Source organism: Pelmatolapia mariae, linkage group LG1 (genome assembly GCF_036321145.2).
Source record: "Pelmatolapia mariae isolate MD_Pm_ZW linkage group LG1, Pm_UMD_F_2, whole genome shotgun sequence".
Lineage (NCBI taxonomy): Eukaryota > Metazoa > Chordata > Actinopteri > Cichliformes > Cichlidae > Pelmatolapia > Pelmatolapia mariae.
This window is the reverse complement of record NC_086227.1, coordinates 710984-727946: the sequence shown is the minus strand read 5'-3', so window position 1 is coordinate 727946 and position 16963 is coordinate 710984. Positions and strand designations below refer to the sequence as shown.

The 16963-nt window shown below is 42.5% G+C and overlaps 1 protein-coding gene across 1 annotated transcript; it reads left to right on the top strand.

The window, feature by feature from the left end:
- The first annotated feature begins 228 nt into the window (after positions 1-228).
- Positions 229-4400, top strand: ptpmt1 (protein tyrosine phosphatase mitochondrial 1). The gene is made up of 4 exons (XM_063469462.1): positions 229-503; positions 2051-2131; positions 2320-2511; positions 3812-4400. The coding sequence occupies exons 1-4, from the start codon at positions 357-359 to the stop codon at positions 3938-3940; spliced, it is 549 nt and encodes a 182-aa protein (XP_063325532.1). The 5' UTR covers positions 229-356; the 3' UTR covers positions 3941-4400.
- Positions 4401-16963: the final 12563 nt, after the last annotated feature.

Below are 16963 nucleotides of genomic sequence, written 5' to 3'. Positions count from 1 at the left end.
TTTTTGAGAGATTAAATTTTAAAGTGTAAAAAAAGTTCTGACAGTCCTTTAAAAAAGTGATATATGAAGTTGTTGTACTCATTATATATGTTCGACTTTGCACCTTAACATCAGCTGGTCGAGCAGAAAAAATATTCTGATTTGAGACGGAATCTATGGATGGAAGGTCAGTGTGTTTATTTTGAAGGGGTAGCAGTCGGCGGAAGTCGTACTGCAGGAGGAGGAAGCTGACAGCATGTGGGCTGAAGGCTGCGAAGCACACGCCGCACAGCAGCACGGAGGAGTAATGATGAGAGGCTGAGCTCTCCACAGCACAAGTTCAATTCTTACACGACTCGTCAGAAAATAGCTCAGCCATGTCGGGAGTGTTAGCACGGCTGCTCTTCTACCCCACGTTAGCCTACAACGTTGTCATGGAGAAGGTGTCCTCGAGACGGTGGTTTGACCGAGTGGATGAAACCGTGATCCTCGGAGCGCTGCCGTTCAGGTCCATGACCAAACAGGTCCGCCTGTCCAACACTGAAGCTGCTAGCTAGCGCTCGACTACGCTAACGACTCTTTAGACCAGCTGCCGAGCTAGCCTGCGCTAACGAGGCGGCGTTGACTTTGTTTTGGCAAGTTGTTATAGTAGTGGTGTGCGTGTGTGTGTGTGCGTGTACAATTTCACAGAAATGCTGTAAAGACAGTAATATGCGAAGCCACAATTATGAAATAGTAACTCACAGTGAGTCATTATCTCAACCAGCGAATACTGTGATTTGTGGGTGATTCACTCCAGCTGAAGCAGAAACTGCTGTAACACCGCCTCAGTTATCTAACAAGCTAACATATAAACAGAAACTGTCTCGCAGTTCAGTAGTTTTTGCCCATAGTTGGTCCTCTTGGATCATCAGACCTCTGATGGTCAACATGATTTATTAGGTTTGTTTTTCTGCAGTAGTCAGACGGAGCACACAGTGACTACTGCATAGCTCTGAATCCTTACAGGAGCAGTGTGCATCAGTAGAAAATGAAAAACACTAAGACTAATGTTCATACTATGTTTAGCATTAATTCACACACCGCTGTTGCTATTGTTCTGCTGCTCTGTACCTCCGCCCCTTCCTTCACGATGCCCCATCAGTGCGTCCTGCCTACAGCCACTGTGGCCACTCCAGCACCACCCGCAGATGCACATTTGGCCACTTATTTGTGTGTTTGATTACTTTGCCCGAGCTAAGGGCTTTCCTTTTATAAAAGTAATTTTGGTCCCAGCAAAGAAGCTTTTGGATATTTGTAGGACTGTGATTTCTTTTTTGATGGTAGACAAACATCCCTTCCTCAGTGTGAGGAATACAGCTTATTAATGTAAAGACTGTTACACAAGGAACATGCTGCGTAAAAATGCCATGAAACACACACTGAACGTTGTGCTTTTGTCACATTACACATACTGGATATTACCTGCTACATGATTAGAATAAGGACCTCAGGCATCTTTCTCCTTAGCTCAGGTAAGATGCCTGTTGTTTATGAGTGGCTGATATTATTGAAGTCAGTGGCTGCGGCCCCTTTGCTGTGTACATTGTGACACTGACACCACCTTGTGTCACCACGTGTGTTGTTTGTGTATACTTTTCCTTTTAGTCAACTTTCCATGAATATTTGCACACTGTGAACTGACAGCTTTTGCAGCAGTGACTGGTGGCTTCTGGTGGTTGTTGATTTTTGCCATCTGAACATTTGGTAAGTCAGCAGTCTTCCTCATGGCTGTGGACTCCAGATGAAATATTGTAATAATTTGAGATACCAGATTTATGTTTTTTGTGATCATCAAAATAAAATAAAAAAAATCTTGGAAAAAATGAACTTTTACACAATATTGCCATTTTCTGAGATGCACCAGTGTTTGTATAAAGAGCAGAGAAGGAGACTGGAAATATATTTTGTCAAGACCTCATAAAAAATGAAATAAAGGAGAGAAAGAGTACTTAGAGCACCGCTCTGGTGGCAGTTGCAGTTTTCATCTCTGAGAGCTGATGGCCTGTTTGTGCTGTTTGTGCTGTTGCAGCTGTTGGAAACAGAAAATGTTCGAGGGGTGATCACCATGAACGAAGAGTACGAGACCAAATATTTCTGCAACTCAGCCCAGGTGAGTTCCCTTCGTTTGAGTTCCCATTATTAAGTTGACGTGCAGTTTAAATATTTGAAATGACCTTGTGCTGTCATGCATATGCAAGATGAGTTAAATACTGATGTGTGATAGAAGTTCAAACCCTAACAGTGGCAAAGAGCCGCCCCTCATACACTGTGTCACTTATTGTTGCGGTGCTGGTGCAGGAGTGGCAGGCTGCTGGTGTGGAGCAGCTCAGGCTGAGCACTGTGGACCTGACTGGTGTCCCCAGCATGGAGAACCTCCACAGAGGCGTGGAGTTTGCACTGCAGCATAAAGAGCAGGGAACAAGTGTGTACGTGCACTGCAAGGCTGGACGTTCCCGGAGCGCCACATTAGCTGCCGCCTACCTCATACGGGTCAGTATGATGCTGTGAGGAGGTCGCACTCAGACTGCCGCCTGCTGTTTGAACTGCAGACAGCACAAAAACAGAGTGGAGAGAAGAACATCCCACTTTTCATGGTAACGCAAGATAAAGCATAAAGGGCGGATAAAAAAATAAAGAAATAAATCGAATAATAAATTCACATTTGTTATGTTGGATAATTTTGAACAAATAAGAATAAGGCGGCAACAAATCCGGTTTTTACAGGAAGCAAATAATTATACTGCTATAAAATCTGAGCAGCGCATAAGCACTTTTAAGCACTTTTAAGTATTTTTAAGTACTGTGTAATTTCCTGGTAATTTAGCAGCTAAACAAACAATATTTCCCTGTATTTACGTCATAAGTACGTGTTACTTTTTGTGGAGCAGGCAATATTACAGAGTGGCCTAAACGTGCCTAACCTGCATGTATTTTAGAGGAAAGGAGAAACAATTTATACTGTAGGTAATTTTGAGTATTGCATAACTTATTTTGAGTCAGGGTCTCAAATTCGCAGCCTGGGGGCCACTTGAAGAAATGTCAGGCAGTTTGTCCCTTGAAGTTCTTTAAAAAGCTGAAAATGATCGAATGTGAAGGCAGCATGAGCAGAGACACAAACATGCTGAGGGATCAGCTGTTAGCTCAGTGACAGAGTTACACTTATGTCTGCAGTTTATTTTGTTAAACACGAACACAATGACAGCAGCAGTGTGTGCACAGGGAGGACCAGTGTGTTTGTTTGGTGGTTCGATGAAAGGATTCAGTTTGTTACAATCTGCCTTCATGTTTGCAGTTTTGTCTCGTTATACAATATTTGAAATTAAAAAAACAAAACATTTTCAGAAATATTTGTGGGTGTTTTCTTGTTTGTTTAGTTTTTTATTACTACTTGAACACAAAGTGGCCTTTCAATGAGATGACATCGTTTCAGTTTCAGAGCCTGTTTTAAGTGGTGTGTAATCAGCTGGTAATTTTGCAGAAAAACAATATTTTTGATGCAGTTTTTGTGTTGACGGCTGTAAATGTGGAGTGACTTAAGTGACTTTTTACCCTCTTATTCCAGCGTACTTACCTTTAAAGTATTTGTATGTAAATATAATCACATGGTCATTTCAGATAAAACACATTTAACTCAGTTTTTGACCCGTTTACCTCGACATGCTCTGAACCACAGAATGTTTAAGTCAATATTCCAGAGTGGTGATTGTATGAAACATGCTCATGGCTGATGAGTCGCTCGGGCATCAAGCGACAGGTTTGCTGTGTTGACCGTTTGCTTTCCTGCTGACAGTTACACTGCTGGACTCCAGAAGAGGCCTGTCAGAAGCTGGCATCTGTTCGACCGCACATCCTAGTGCGCTCCGCTCAGCTGGAGATGCTGAGGAAGTACTACCAGCAGACGTGTGCACAGTCTAGCTGAGAAAGTGGGGCAGTGTGTCGGACCTCATCATGTTCCCACTGGAGGTGGGAGACGGCAACTCAGAGCCTTGATCAAAACAACAGTAACAGGAAATGCAACAGTTGCCTTTTCAGCAAGTCCTCTTTGGCATGTGTACAGCTGCAGAACAGAACATGTTGTTTATCTGTTTTTTTTTACTCTTTAATATAATTTTGTTGAAAGAAATTTTCCTTTTTATAATTTGATTTCCAGCCACGTTATTCTGTTTTAACAAACTAAGACAAATCACTGCAATGCTATCAACGTTTGTTCTTAAAACAGAAAACACTCCCATCAGAGCCGGCTGACGTCAGCTGGAGTTTAGTCAACAAGATGAGAAGACTGAATAATTCAGTAATGAAGGTGTTTCTGTGTAGACTGGAAAATATTTGCTTTATATTTTTCTGCAGTGCCTCATAATGTAAAAAAATGACCATAAATAAATGTTTATGACATAAAGAGTAATGGTGCTTCTTTATTTTCAGTCATTTGGTCTTATTGACAAGCACATATTTAAATAAAGTTGGGATGCTCCAATGTGACAGTGATCAAGAAGGTTTAATATGAGGAAGGAGTCCCCGAAGCAAACGCACATGAAAAATGTTCAAGTGATAATACACTGTTAGATTCTATTTCATGCAAACAAATAGAAAATTAAATTCAAGTAAAACAAAACCTAAAGCTAACTGTAGCGTGGACAAACATTCGGTCAACTTTTACATCCTAGTAGGGTAGCTGTTTATTGGAAGTTCATTTAACTTTAACATTTAATATTAGTTTTCACTGACGCGCCGTTGGCTAACAGCACTAACCATTTTGTGCTGGATGGTCTTCCTGACACAACCCTCCCCTTTAATCCAGACTTGAGAGGCCACTCGGCGTAGTCTGACTTGTCGACTGCCATTGCTGTGTCGTATCATGACACATTGTTATATAAATCATGGTATTTTAAGCATTTGCATGGTTTGGGGCTAAAAATTACACGCGAGTGCCAAACTCAATTAATTAAATAAATCTGTAAATAACTAAATGTAGCATGGATTAATTAAAAGTTATTTATTCAATAATTACAATTTTAAATATTTAATTATATACAATTTTATTTAAAAAATATTGAATTAGTAATTATTTAATTAAATCATTTGGCACTCTCTTAAAATGTGATGTTTGAATATTTCCGTTTCAGTGCATTTTTTATGGGCTCAAATTGTGGTCATAAATATTTTGTACTTGTAAATCAGGATGTGTATGTGTAAAAAGAATTTGTGTGTGTGTAAAAAAGATTTGTGTGTGGACTTAGCCAAAAAAAACATGAGAAACTCTGCACTCAAGTTTCAAGTTACAAGTACGAATTTTGACCCTGTTTTTCTTCCTTTCATCTGATTGGCCAATGTCATGTCAATCACAAATTTAACTATCCAATCAGAGAACAGATGGGTTTGGCTGTCGGAGGGGCGCTTTATTTACCGGGGGGGAGGGGGGCAGTATTGTGGAAATGACAGTCTTCACTAGTGGGGATAGTTACAAAGCCGTCTTCGTTATGAATGAGCATACATGTTTTTATTGAATATTTGAAGAACCAGCAAAAAAACCAAACTCTTGTAGAGGACATAAAGTCAGAGATAGAAACGACAAGGAGCAGGTGCATCTAGTAGAGCTGCTGCAAAAACCCACAGAGCCCAGCAGCCAGCGCAACAAATTCTGGATCCTTGGCTTTTAGTTAGCAGTTAGCATTAGCAGCACATGCTGCGTCTGATGTGAAAGGACCTTTATGCTGCGCACTGTGACTCACAGCAATGGTCCCGGGTCAGCAATGACTTTGTGTTAAACTAATCCTAAAGTAATGATTGTATTTCTAACCACTGGTATACCACAACTTTATCCTTTCAACAGCTGCTGAAAGTTAGCGGACCTAGCTGCTATCGGATATTTACAAAGAGATCTTCCAGCTTCAAACATTGGCTGTATCCCTATTCAGGGTCTGCAGCCTTAAAGGCTGCATTTTAAGGCCGTTTATGTCACAGCGGCGCGACGAAGGCTGTCCCAAGTCAAAGGCTGTGTCCCAATTCAGGGTATGCACGCTTGAAGTACGCATTTCAAGTGCGAGTACGTCACCGTCACGCGACAACGGCTGTCCCAATTCAAAGTGTACTTCAAATGCATACTCCAAATGCGCCGTCGATTTCCCCAAATATCAAGCGTGGTCCGGTGCACGCTTCGTGGTCCCATATATCCCACAATCCATAGCGCGGCGGTGGGTGTGGATAATTTTGCCGCAAAATACGGCAGACGGGAGCGGCCGAAGAGTGAACTGTCAAAAGTAAGTACTGAATATGATGTCACTTATTTATGTGCGAATGTTTAAGAACATTAAAACATTACTGTTGGCAAAGTTATGTGACATTAGCGATGTTTGTACTTTCAGCGTTTACTTGGTTTTAAAGCCTCTACTTCTAAATATATATATATATATATATATATATATATATATAAATATATATATATATATATATATATATATATATATGTGTATATATATATATATATATGTGTATATATATATATATATATATACACATATATATACACATATATATATATATATATATATATATATATATATATATATATATATAGTTGACCTTAATCTTACAGAGAATGTGATGATTTTATGGATAATTAAAGTCAGTCATATATCCACAAACACAACAAGCTGAAAGTCAGTGATGCTGCTCGGTTTGCAGTCCTGAATATCACGGCACAAGCAGGATTCACTGCACTGTTAATGTTAGCTATGTTATATTGCTGCCTCTGTTCGGTGGTGTCGAGCCAAACGGACTTTAACGTGTGTTTGAACGAGCTGACGGTTCACTCGTTAAGCTGAAAGAAAGATGCTTTAATCACAGGAGTCACACATGTGTCCACTGTACCATCTGGGAACTCTTCTTGTTTAGCACTCGTAATAACACAAACACTAAATCCTCCTTCTCTTGTGCTGTTTTGTAGCAGTGTATACACCTGAGACTGTCACCTGTCTGTCTGTCCTGCACTCTCTCTCTGTTTCTTTCTCTCTGATTGTGGAATAAAAGTATGAACATGTGTTTATAAGTTACACTTGTGTTTGAATCCTGCAGCTTATCACACATTTGATTTCCATGTGTGACAACTGCAAGTGTCCAGAGTGAGGAGAGACTGAGGGACCCACTGCTGCACATCATCTGTGAGGCTTTGCACCCCTGATGATCCACCAGGACAAACTCAGCAGTGTGTGAGGAAGAGGAGGAGGAAGAGCCAGCAGCAGCTGACAGATGGAGAGAATAGACAGACTGTTCCCTGTTTGTGAAGGACTGCTAGGAAAGTTTAACATCACTAATTATCTGTCCTGAATCAGTCTTATTAGGTAATGTTCAAATAATGTTATCATTTCAGTGTTTTCAGTGTGGGAGAAAGTACTCAGGGCCTTCAAGTTACACACTATGAAAGGCAGAAACAAGTTTAATATTCAGAAACCTAAAGTATGTATCAGCAGCAGAATGGAGCTAAAAATAAATGTTTGTTTCAGTTCTATGAAGCTTTGAGTATTTTGGATTAGTAGCACTGCTGTGTTTGTTGCATCATATTGCTGTAATTGTTTATATGCTTTATATATTCTGAGGTAAGTTGATCTATAGTGTTACATCATATTCTATAAGGATGTTATGTGTTTGTTTACTTTCTGCCCAGTTTGACCCATTTAGCAGAAGTCAGCCTGTTTAAGGCTCTGATATCTATTCTGTATGACTTAAAGCAGTTATGACATGGTCTGATTTTCTCACGCAATAAAGTAATATTTCATATATCAGTCTACTCTTCATTCTATCAGAAACAGTTTTCACAGCTCGTACATTTTCTTTTTACACATATATGTGAGCATTGAGCCAAATTTAGTAATGCCAACATACTGAAGGAACAACATTTGTCTCTTATATATAATACATCTATATACACACTTTCAAAGATACTTGTCTTTGAGTGAAGATTTAAGGTGATAGGACATATAAATAAATGCAACTTGAATCTTTACTGAAGCTCAGTGTTAGACACAGAGTTCACTCACATGAATTTCACTCACATGTGCTGTACCAGTGTACCTGCACATGTGATGTCACAATAGCAGTGATTTGATTTGAGACTTCAAACTCACTGCTGTAATAACTTATGATTAATATAGTAACTATAATATTGGCCATATCATATTTACACTGACTTTAGTCTCATGAACAACATTATGTGACCCGTGGTAGGTACCTATTTAAAATAGGACAGAGCCGTAGGCGCACAGTCAGTTAAAAAGATTTTAAATTTTAATACAAAATAAAAGTAACAATGTACCAGCAGCACTTGAAAACAATTAAAAACTTTACCTTATTTAAAAGCGATAAAAACTGTATGATTGCCCGTGAGACAGGACAAGCGCTGCGGGGAACCATTAAAAACAAATCAACATAACACAGGTTAAAAAGGGACGGCAACTGACACACGACCCCAAAATGGGCAAAACACTATAGAGAAAAACAAAAGCTTCAGTGCCGTCTTCACTCAGGCCCACCGCTGTGCATGCAGAAGCGGTGAGAAAAAAAAAGGATTTGTTTTCCCTGCAGCGCCTTCACCGTTCGCGACAATATATATACACTTAAGAAAAGGGTTAAAATACTAAAAGAATCAATCTTTGTGGTGCCTACTGATACAGAAAAAATAAAACAAAAACAAAACAAAACAATCGACAGCCGCAACAGTCAGTCTGTCGACTTACACCAGTTTAAAACAAATTAAAACACACTGATGTGTCGGGTCCTTTGCCCGCAACCAGAAATCCACCGGGCAAAGCAGCAGCTCGGTACTCTGTGAATAAAAGGCAGGAGATCACTTATGCTGGACAATAAAACACAGGAATATTCCTCAACTTAATTGTTTTGTTACCTGTCCACAAGTTCGTGTCACACCCTAATAACTGTGGGTCAGTGGCGATGAAGTCCACTGTACCGTTCTCACGGGAGCAATGTTTCCCACCGTTCTAACAGAAGCTTTCATAGACAGAAGTTAACACCAACTTGCAGCACACACTTGCAGCTTCAGGTTTGCTGGGGAATACCTAATTGCCCACACCTGAGCTTATGAAAGGAGCAAAGACCAGCTCCGCCCACCAGGGGCGGTTCCCAGACACAGGTCTCACCTGTCACATTCTCCCCCCTGGTTTTTGCATTGGCGACCCGACAATGAAACTTTAAAGCCAAGGTCTGTAAAAAGCTGTAACTGAATGTACACTAGGTGGCCTGGCTTCAGCTGATTGGGGCAGATGGTGTGGATTGGAATGGTGGCCGGCTGTTGAGCGTGCCGTTCTTCTAACTGTACCACTTTCAGCTAATGGAGTGGGGACACTACACTGTTGGGTCAGGGTACCAGGTTCAGTTCCTCTGGACTGCGGCCTCATTACTATAGCCAGGTCCTCTGGGGGTTGTTGGGGACAAGGTGGAGAATCCGTTCGTACACTTTGGGGGTCACCTCTTGGGGACTCCCTTCGTTGCCACACATACAAGTCTCCCTCATCCTCAGACAGAGGTAACCGCTCAGGTGAACTTCTAAGGTTAGGAGTTTGCTGGAGCTCTGCCCTTATTTTCTCACAGATATCAGCAGGGATCGGCTTAATCAATTGTCTATTAACCTGTCTTTTCTGTTCTGGATCATGGAGTGGGGCCACTGTATACACAGGACCAGCATCAGCAGGGGCACGGACAATACAATACGGTGTAGCGCCCCAAAAATCTTGGATTTTATTCCGGCCCCGAATGCTATGATCTCTCAAATACACTAACTGATGCAATGGCAAGGGGTCAGAAGCTGGGGCAGGTTGACGATCTGCACGCAGCGTCGCTGCTGCTTGGGTCCGGTTTCTCACACCTTTATAAGCAACATCCAGACGTTTCTGATGCTCTTGGACCCAAGTGTGCACCGGGCCTTGTGTGGGTTCCTCTACTCGGCCTAACAGGAAGTCAATTGGGAGCTGGGGTTCTTGGCCAAACATAAGAAAATAAGGTGACTCACCCGTAGTTTGATGGATCATGGTATTGTAAGCAAAGGTAAGCTGCTGTAAATACATGGGCCAATGACGCTTTTGCTCAGGGGGCAGGGTTCTCAACAGATCATGCAGAGTCCGATTAAAACGCTCACACTGGCCATTACCCTGTGGGTGGTAAGGAGTGGTGCGCGTCTTTTCCACACCATATAACTGGCACAGCTGCCGAACTACTGCTCCTTCAAAACTCCTCCCCTGATCAGAGTGGATCCTAGAGGGGACACCAAAGCGGTAAAACCACTCATAGACCAAAACACTGGCCACAGTAGTTGCCTTTTGATCCTTAGTAGCAATGGCCTGAGTGAACTTTGAAAACACATCAGTAAGAATCAATACATTTTCACGGCCATCAACAGACATCTCAAGGCATGAGAAATCAATTGCCAGAATCTGATTGGGCCTCGCAGCCATGAGGTGACCCATGGTTGTTTTAGGTTTGGGATAAACTGCTTTAGCCTGCGCACAACGTTCACATTGCTGACAGTAATCCTGAACCTCCTTAAACATACTTGGCCAATAACACCTCTTGCGTATCAAGTCTGCAGTCCTGTCAGTTCCCTGGTGACCATGGTCATTATGCAAGCCATGTAAAACCTCATTCTTGAGACTATGAGGGACCACTAATTGGCACACGGGTTCCCCCCCATCTGGCTGAAAAATCTGCCGATAAAGGACACCCTCCTTTTCTACCAATTTCCTCCACTGGCGCAACATCTCTAGCACTGCGGCTGGCAAATCTCTCCTCTCCTGACGAGTAGGGCCAGTTCCTCTGTGCCAAAACTTCAAAAAGCCACTAATCGTAGGGTCATCCCTCTGCAAAGTAGCAAGGTCTGCCAGTGAACGGGAGGGTAAAACCGAAATCGTCGATTGGATTACTTGCTGGGGTGGTAAAACTGCTTGGACTAAAGAGTCTGGGAGGGAAGTACCAGGAAGCAATGTTTCCAAAGACACAGTTTGATCTGATGGCTGACACTGTCGGGACAAAGCATCTGCATTGCCATTTGTACGACCTGGACGATACTTAATTGAAAAATCAAAAGAAGAGAGCTGAGCAGCCCAGCGCTGTTCCAAAGCTCCAAGCTTTGCTGTAGTCAGATGGCTCAAGGGGTTGTTGTCGGTAAAGACAACACACTTGTTACCCAGCAGATATTCTCTAAATTTTTCAGTCATAGCCCATTTCAAGGCTAGGAATTCAAGTTTCATGGAGCTGTAGTTAGACATGTTACGCTCCGTGGGCTTTAGTCCTCGACTAGCATAGGCTATAGGACGCACCTTGCCATCTGCTTGCTGTTGTGAAAGCACTGCCCCCAAACCCCAGTGGCTGGCATCAACCTCCAAGATAAAAGGTTGTGAAAAATTAGCATAAGCCAATACGGGGGAATGCACCAACCGAGCTTTCAACTCTTGAAAGCTATTTTCACACTGCTCTGTCCAAACGTCCTGCAGTGTACGCTTGGAGGGGCGTTTGTGCTTAGTCCCAGCCAGCTCTGCCACCAACTGGTGAAGCGGGGCAGCTAGGGATGCAAAACCTGGAACAAAGCGGCGATAGTAACTAGCAAACCCTAAAAATGACCTCAATTCAGCAACAGAGCTAGGAGTTTGCCAATTAGACACAGCAGATATTTTATCTGGGTCAGTGGCTACCCCATCCTTGGAGATCACATGTCCAAGGTACTTTACCTCTGTCTGCAGAAAACAGCATTTCTCCAACTTGGCCTTCAAGTTTTGTACCCGCAAGGTCTCCAGTACTGCTCCTAGGCGCTGAATATGCTCATCTACTGTGGTAGAGAAGACAATCACATCATCCAGATACAACAACAAAGACTGATGATTCTGGGAACCAAACATTCGCTCCATCAATCTCTGAAAGGTGCTTGGTGCATTACAGAGGCCAAATGGCATGCGGTTGAACTCAAATAACCCGAAAGGAGTGCAGAAAGCAGTTTTCTTTTTGTCTGGCTCAGCAACAGGGACCTGATTGTAGCCGCTAGCCAAGTCCAAGGTAGAGAACCAACGTGCACCTGACAACACGTCCAAGGACTCCTCAATTCGGGGCAAGGGAAAAGCATCCTTCCTAGTCCTTGAGTTCAGCAAACGGTAATCCACACAAAGCCTGATACTGGAGTCCTTCTTTCGTACTACCACAATTGGAGAGGCAAAAGGACTGCAACTTTCCCTGATCACCTGACTCTCCAACAGGTGTTGAATATGGGCCTTAACGCTCTCATACTCTGAAGGTGGAATGCGTCGATACCGCTGGCGGACTGGAGTCTCATCTAAGAGTGGAATCTCATGAGTGATTAAATTGGTACAGCCTAAATCACCATCATGAGAAGAGAAAACAGATTGGTAGTCACGCAAAAGGGATCTTACCCTGTCCTGATCCTGTACAGAGAGGGCTGATAGATCAATTGCATCAATTGCAGTTTTCAGAGGGTTGGGTTCCACACTCTGAGTTGCCATGGTAACACAGTTTTCCTCCCCCAAATCTTCCAACAGACTGGTCAAGCCATTGGATCGGCTGACAATTTCAACTTGGCACAAGGTGCCAAGCTGACTGCGAGGTGGCAAAATGGCCTCAGTTAATCCCACATTGGTAACTGGGATAAATGCAGTGCCACTGACCACTTGGACCAAAGCTGGAGAAGAGAGGAGACCATGAGGCAAACCGGCATCTAATGGTTCAAAAAGTGCTGTTCCAGTGTGTGCTGAAGGGGCTTTCCGACATGTGGTAGGTACAAACTTCATTGTGCCTGCGGGGATGCAAATTTTTCTTCTACCCTTAACTCTCACTGGGTCACTAACCTGTGCTTCGGGCTGTAGCTGAGCTGTATGGCAACGCTGCAAAGCCTGCTGCCAAGGATCTTCCTGCACTGAAGGAAGGTCAAAAAGAGCAGAGCCATGTTCCAAAAACAGCTCCCTATAACACTCACGGATCACATTCATGCCGAGTACTCCACATATTTCTGAGTTGGGGCTGGGCTCCAAAGGATCTCTAACTACTAACACACCACGCTTCGGTATTTGCCTCCCTAACACCTGGCAATCAAGCTCCAGGTAGCCAACATAGGGAATATCTAGCCCAATCTGGGCCTGCTGCCGTTTTAACATTTCCTTGACCTCTGCTAATTCTGACCCAATAGTATCCCTTGGCACCTTTGTCCTGCATGCTGAATGCTGTAGACTGCTGGGACAGAATAAGTCCTGAACCGGCCTGGTTCTGCTCCTACTCTGCCTTCCCGCTCCCACCTGAGGGCTTCATCTCTTAAAGTATGGAGGTCATAATCTGGATGTTCGCGAACAATCCTTTTAAGCTCGCGGCTCAAATTTCCATCCCGGACACCCTCTACAAACTGATCGGAAAGCAGTCTAGCAGCCTCAGGAATTCGCCTCTCGGGACAACTTTGAATCATTTTGTCCATGAGAGAAAACAATGCATGGGAGAATTCCCTCAATGACTCCCCTTCTTGCTGCCTTCTTGCATAAAAAGCTTCCTTAACAGCAATAAAGGACATGGGGCAACCATACTGGCTAAGGAGAATATCAAGAATGCGGTCTGGATCTTCTCTTACTTGCTGGGACCTATATTTTATTTCTTCACGAGCATCACCAGTCAAATGGTCATAGATATAATGGGCTCTATCAATAGGGGCAAGTCTACGAGTGCGCATCACAGATTTTATTTCCTCCACCCAACTCTGGACACTAATTTCCCCAGTTCCGCTAAACAGGGGACACGACCTCTCTCTAGGGATCTAAACCAACCTCTCTCGGGGAGAGCCCTCCATAGGGGTAGAGTCATGAGGTCTACAGGGGCTAGAAATGCCTGATTGGGACTCCATAATAAATAAAAAAAAATAAAAAAATAAAAACCCTCAGTGTGCCTACAATGTTAAAATGCAGATTACACTTTGTTAACACCAGGAATTACCAGCTGCTGCTTTGCCTAAAAAAACAAATAAATACAAATATAAAACAGTTTAAAACAAACACCCCAAAAAATTTTTTTAAAAAAAAGAATTTTTCACAAACCAACTGACTAATCGCCGTGTACACCTAGAGGCTCGTCCTGTCCGACAACGCCAGTTTGTGACCCGTGGTAGGTACCTATTTAAAATAGGACAGAGCCGTAGGCGCACAGTCAGTTAAAAAGATTTTAAATTTTAATACAAAATAAAAGTAACAATGTACCAGCAGCACTTGAAAACAATTAAAAACTTTACCTTATTTAAAAGCGATAAAAACTGTATGATTGCCCGTGAGACAGGACAAGCGCTGCGGGGAACCATTAAAAACAAATCAACATAACACAGGTTAAAAAGGGACGGCAACTGACACACGACCCCAAAATGGGCAAAACACTATAGAGAAAAACAAAAGCTTCAGTGCCGTCTTCACTCAGGCCCACCGCTGTGCATGCAGAAGCGGTGAGAAAAAAAAAGGATTTGTTTTCCCTGCAGCGCCTTCACCGTTCGCGACAATATATATACACTTAAGAAAAGGGTTAAAATACTAAAAGAATCAATCTTTGTGGTGCCTACTGATACAGAAAAAATAAAACAAAAACAAAACAAAACAATCGACAGCCGCAACAGTCAGTCTGTCGACTTACACCAGTTTAAAACAAATTAAAACACACTGATGTGTCGGGTCCTTTGCCCGCAACCAGAAATCCACCGGGCAAAGCAGCAGCTCGGTACTCTGTGAATAAAAGGCAGGAGATCACTTATGCTGGACAATAAAACACAGGAATATTCCTCAACTTAATTGTTTTGTTACCTGTCCACAAGTTCGTGTCACACCCTAATAACTGTGGGTCAGTGGCGATGAAGTCCACTGTACCGTTCTCACGGGAGCAATGTTTCCCACCGTTCTAACAGAAGCTTTCATAGACAGAAGTTAACACCAACTTGCAGCACACACTTGCAGCTTCAGGTTTGCTGGGGAATACCTAATTGCCCACACCTGAGCTTATGAAAGGAGCAAAGACCAGCTCCGCCCACCAGGGGCGGTTCCCAGACACAGGTCTCACCTGTCACAATTAGCTAATTGTTATTTACTAGCTAATCTTAAATGACTGTTCAGTACAGATATGAAGGCCAACAATCATGTTTTACAGTCCTGTGGTCTCAGCCTCAGATACTTATTAAATCACACAAAGCTCGTTTAGAAACAAACACACGAACAAAATATGTTCTCCTTCATTTCTGTCAACCACACGTTTCCAGCTATCATGGTTGCTAGGCAACCTGGGCAGCGCGATGGAGGCTAGACCGTCCCATTTCACAATCCTCGCACTTCCGGCCTTAGCGGTCTTTGAGTACGTGGCCCTTGAGGATCGTTGAGGCTGCGTACTTTAAGGCTGCAGACCCTGAATTGGGATACAGCAGTGCATTACCCTTCAAGGACCTGCAGTTCAAAAAAGCGCCCCTCCGACAGCCAAACCCATCTGTTCTCTGATTGGATAGTTAAATTTGTGATTGACATGACATTGACCAATCAGATGAAAGGAAGAAAAACAGGGTCAAAATTCGTACTTGTAACTTGAAACTTGAGTGCAGAGTTTCACACGTATTTTGTGGCTAAGTCCACACACAAATCTTTTTTACACACACAAAAATTCTTTTTACACATGCAAAACTGATTTACAAGTACAAAATATTTATGACCACAATTTGAGTCCATACACTAAAGAAAGATAGAAGTTACCGTTTTTTTTTTTTTTTACCATACTGCACACCGGATTATAAAGTGCATTAAGCTTAAATTAAGCAATTAAGCTTAAAGTTAAATTCATTAGTTCTAAAATCTGTCATTATTATTTATAGAAAAACAAATATACTGTATGTTTATTTCTCAAATAATTGGGACTGAAAACAGGTTTTGATCTTTGGTTTCATTCTATAATGGAATTTTTTTTTTTACGAAGGTTTGAACTTTGAGAGTTTAAACAAGAGAGAAAAGTGTGAAACTGTTCATGCCTGTCTGAGAAAAGTGTATAAAGTGTGTAGTGACGGGTTTTACAGTCTTAAAACATCTAAAATAATTGTAAAAAATAAAGCTGGCTACTTCGCAGACTTCATCTATCGCTGGTTATTTTTAGAACATAACACCCGCGATAAACGAGGGAATTCTATATACAAATACTGAGAAATTTCAATCCCTTCTCTCTTTTGCTCTGAGGCGCGAGGGAAAAATATCGACAAGTCGATGAACATCATCTACAGATATATTCGGTAAATGCCCAAGACATCTTGAGAAATGGGGCCCTTTAAGAATTCAAGTTATGTTGACAACAGCCAACTTTAAAGGTCCTTGTGAGTGTAACTGGAACGTATGTGTGGGTGTGTATCTTCTTCGGGGTGAATTGTCCTCAACGTGGTTGGCTCGCCATCTACCGGAATCTTGTCCTGGTCCTCGGACTTTTCCTGTCCTCTCCAAAAACCTGACCGTTGCTCTGTTTCACAAAGCCGAACACACACTGGTGCCGGAACTGCAGCAGCTCTCTGGATGAACGGTGAGTGGTTAGCCGACGTTGCTTCTCTCCTTCACCCAGCCACTCGACTGCGGACTTCCAGCAGGTAAGTATGCTGGCTTTCCTTCCTCTCAATTCTGAGTTTTTCCTCTTTCTTCCCTGCGTTTCTCGGTTTGAGTAGCAGATGCCTCCACTCCTGTTGCTGAGATGAGAAAACCCGGGAGAACCATGCGCCTTCACCTCACTTCCTTCCTGACAGGGTCAATGCGTCCTGCGTAGGCTCTGATACCTTTGACTTACTAATGGGAACTGCTTGTTAAATGAAGGCTGAGATGATTGCTTAATGACTTTGTTCACTGGAATGAAAAAAAGGGATATTTGATAACTCAGAAGTGAAAAGTTTCTACTGTGCTGAACA

Coding starts and splice junctions, on each gene's coding strand:
- ptpmt1 (XM_063469462.1), top strand. CDS start 357: ATGTCGGGAGTGTTAGCACGGCTGCTCTTCTACCCCACGTTAGCCTAC. Junction 504..2,050: donor TCAGGTCCATGACCAAACAG/GTCCGCCTGTCC, acceptor GTGCTGTTGCAG/CTGTTGGAAACAGAAAATGT. Junction 2,132..2,319: donor ATTTCTGCAACTCAGCCCAG/GTGAGTTCCCTT, acceptor GTGCTGGTGCAG/GAGTGGCAGGCTGCTGGTGT.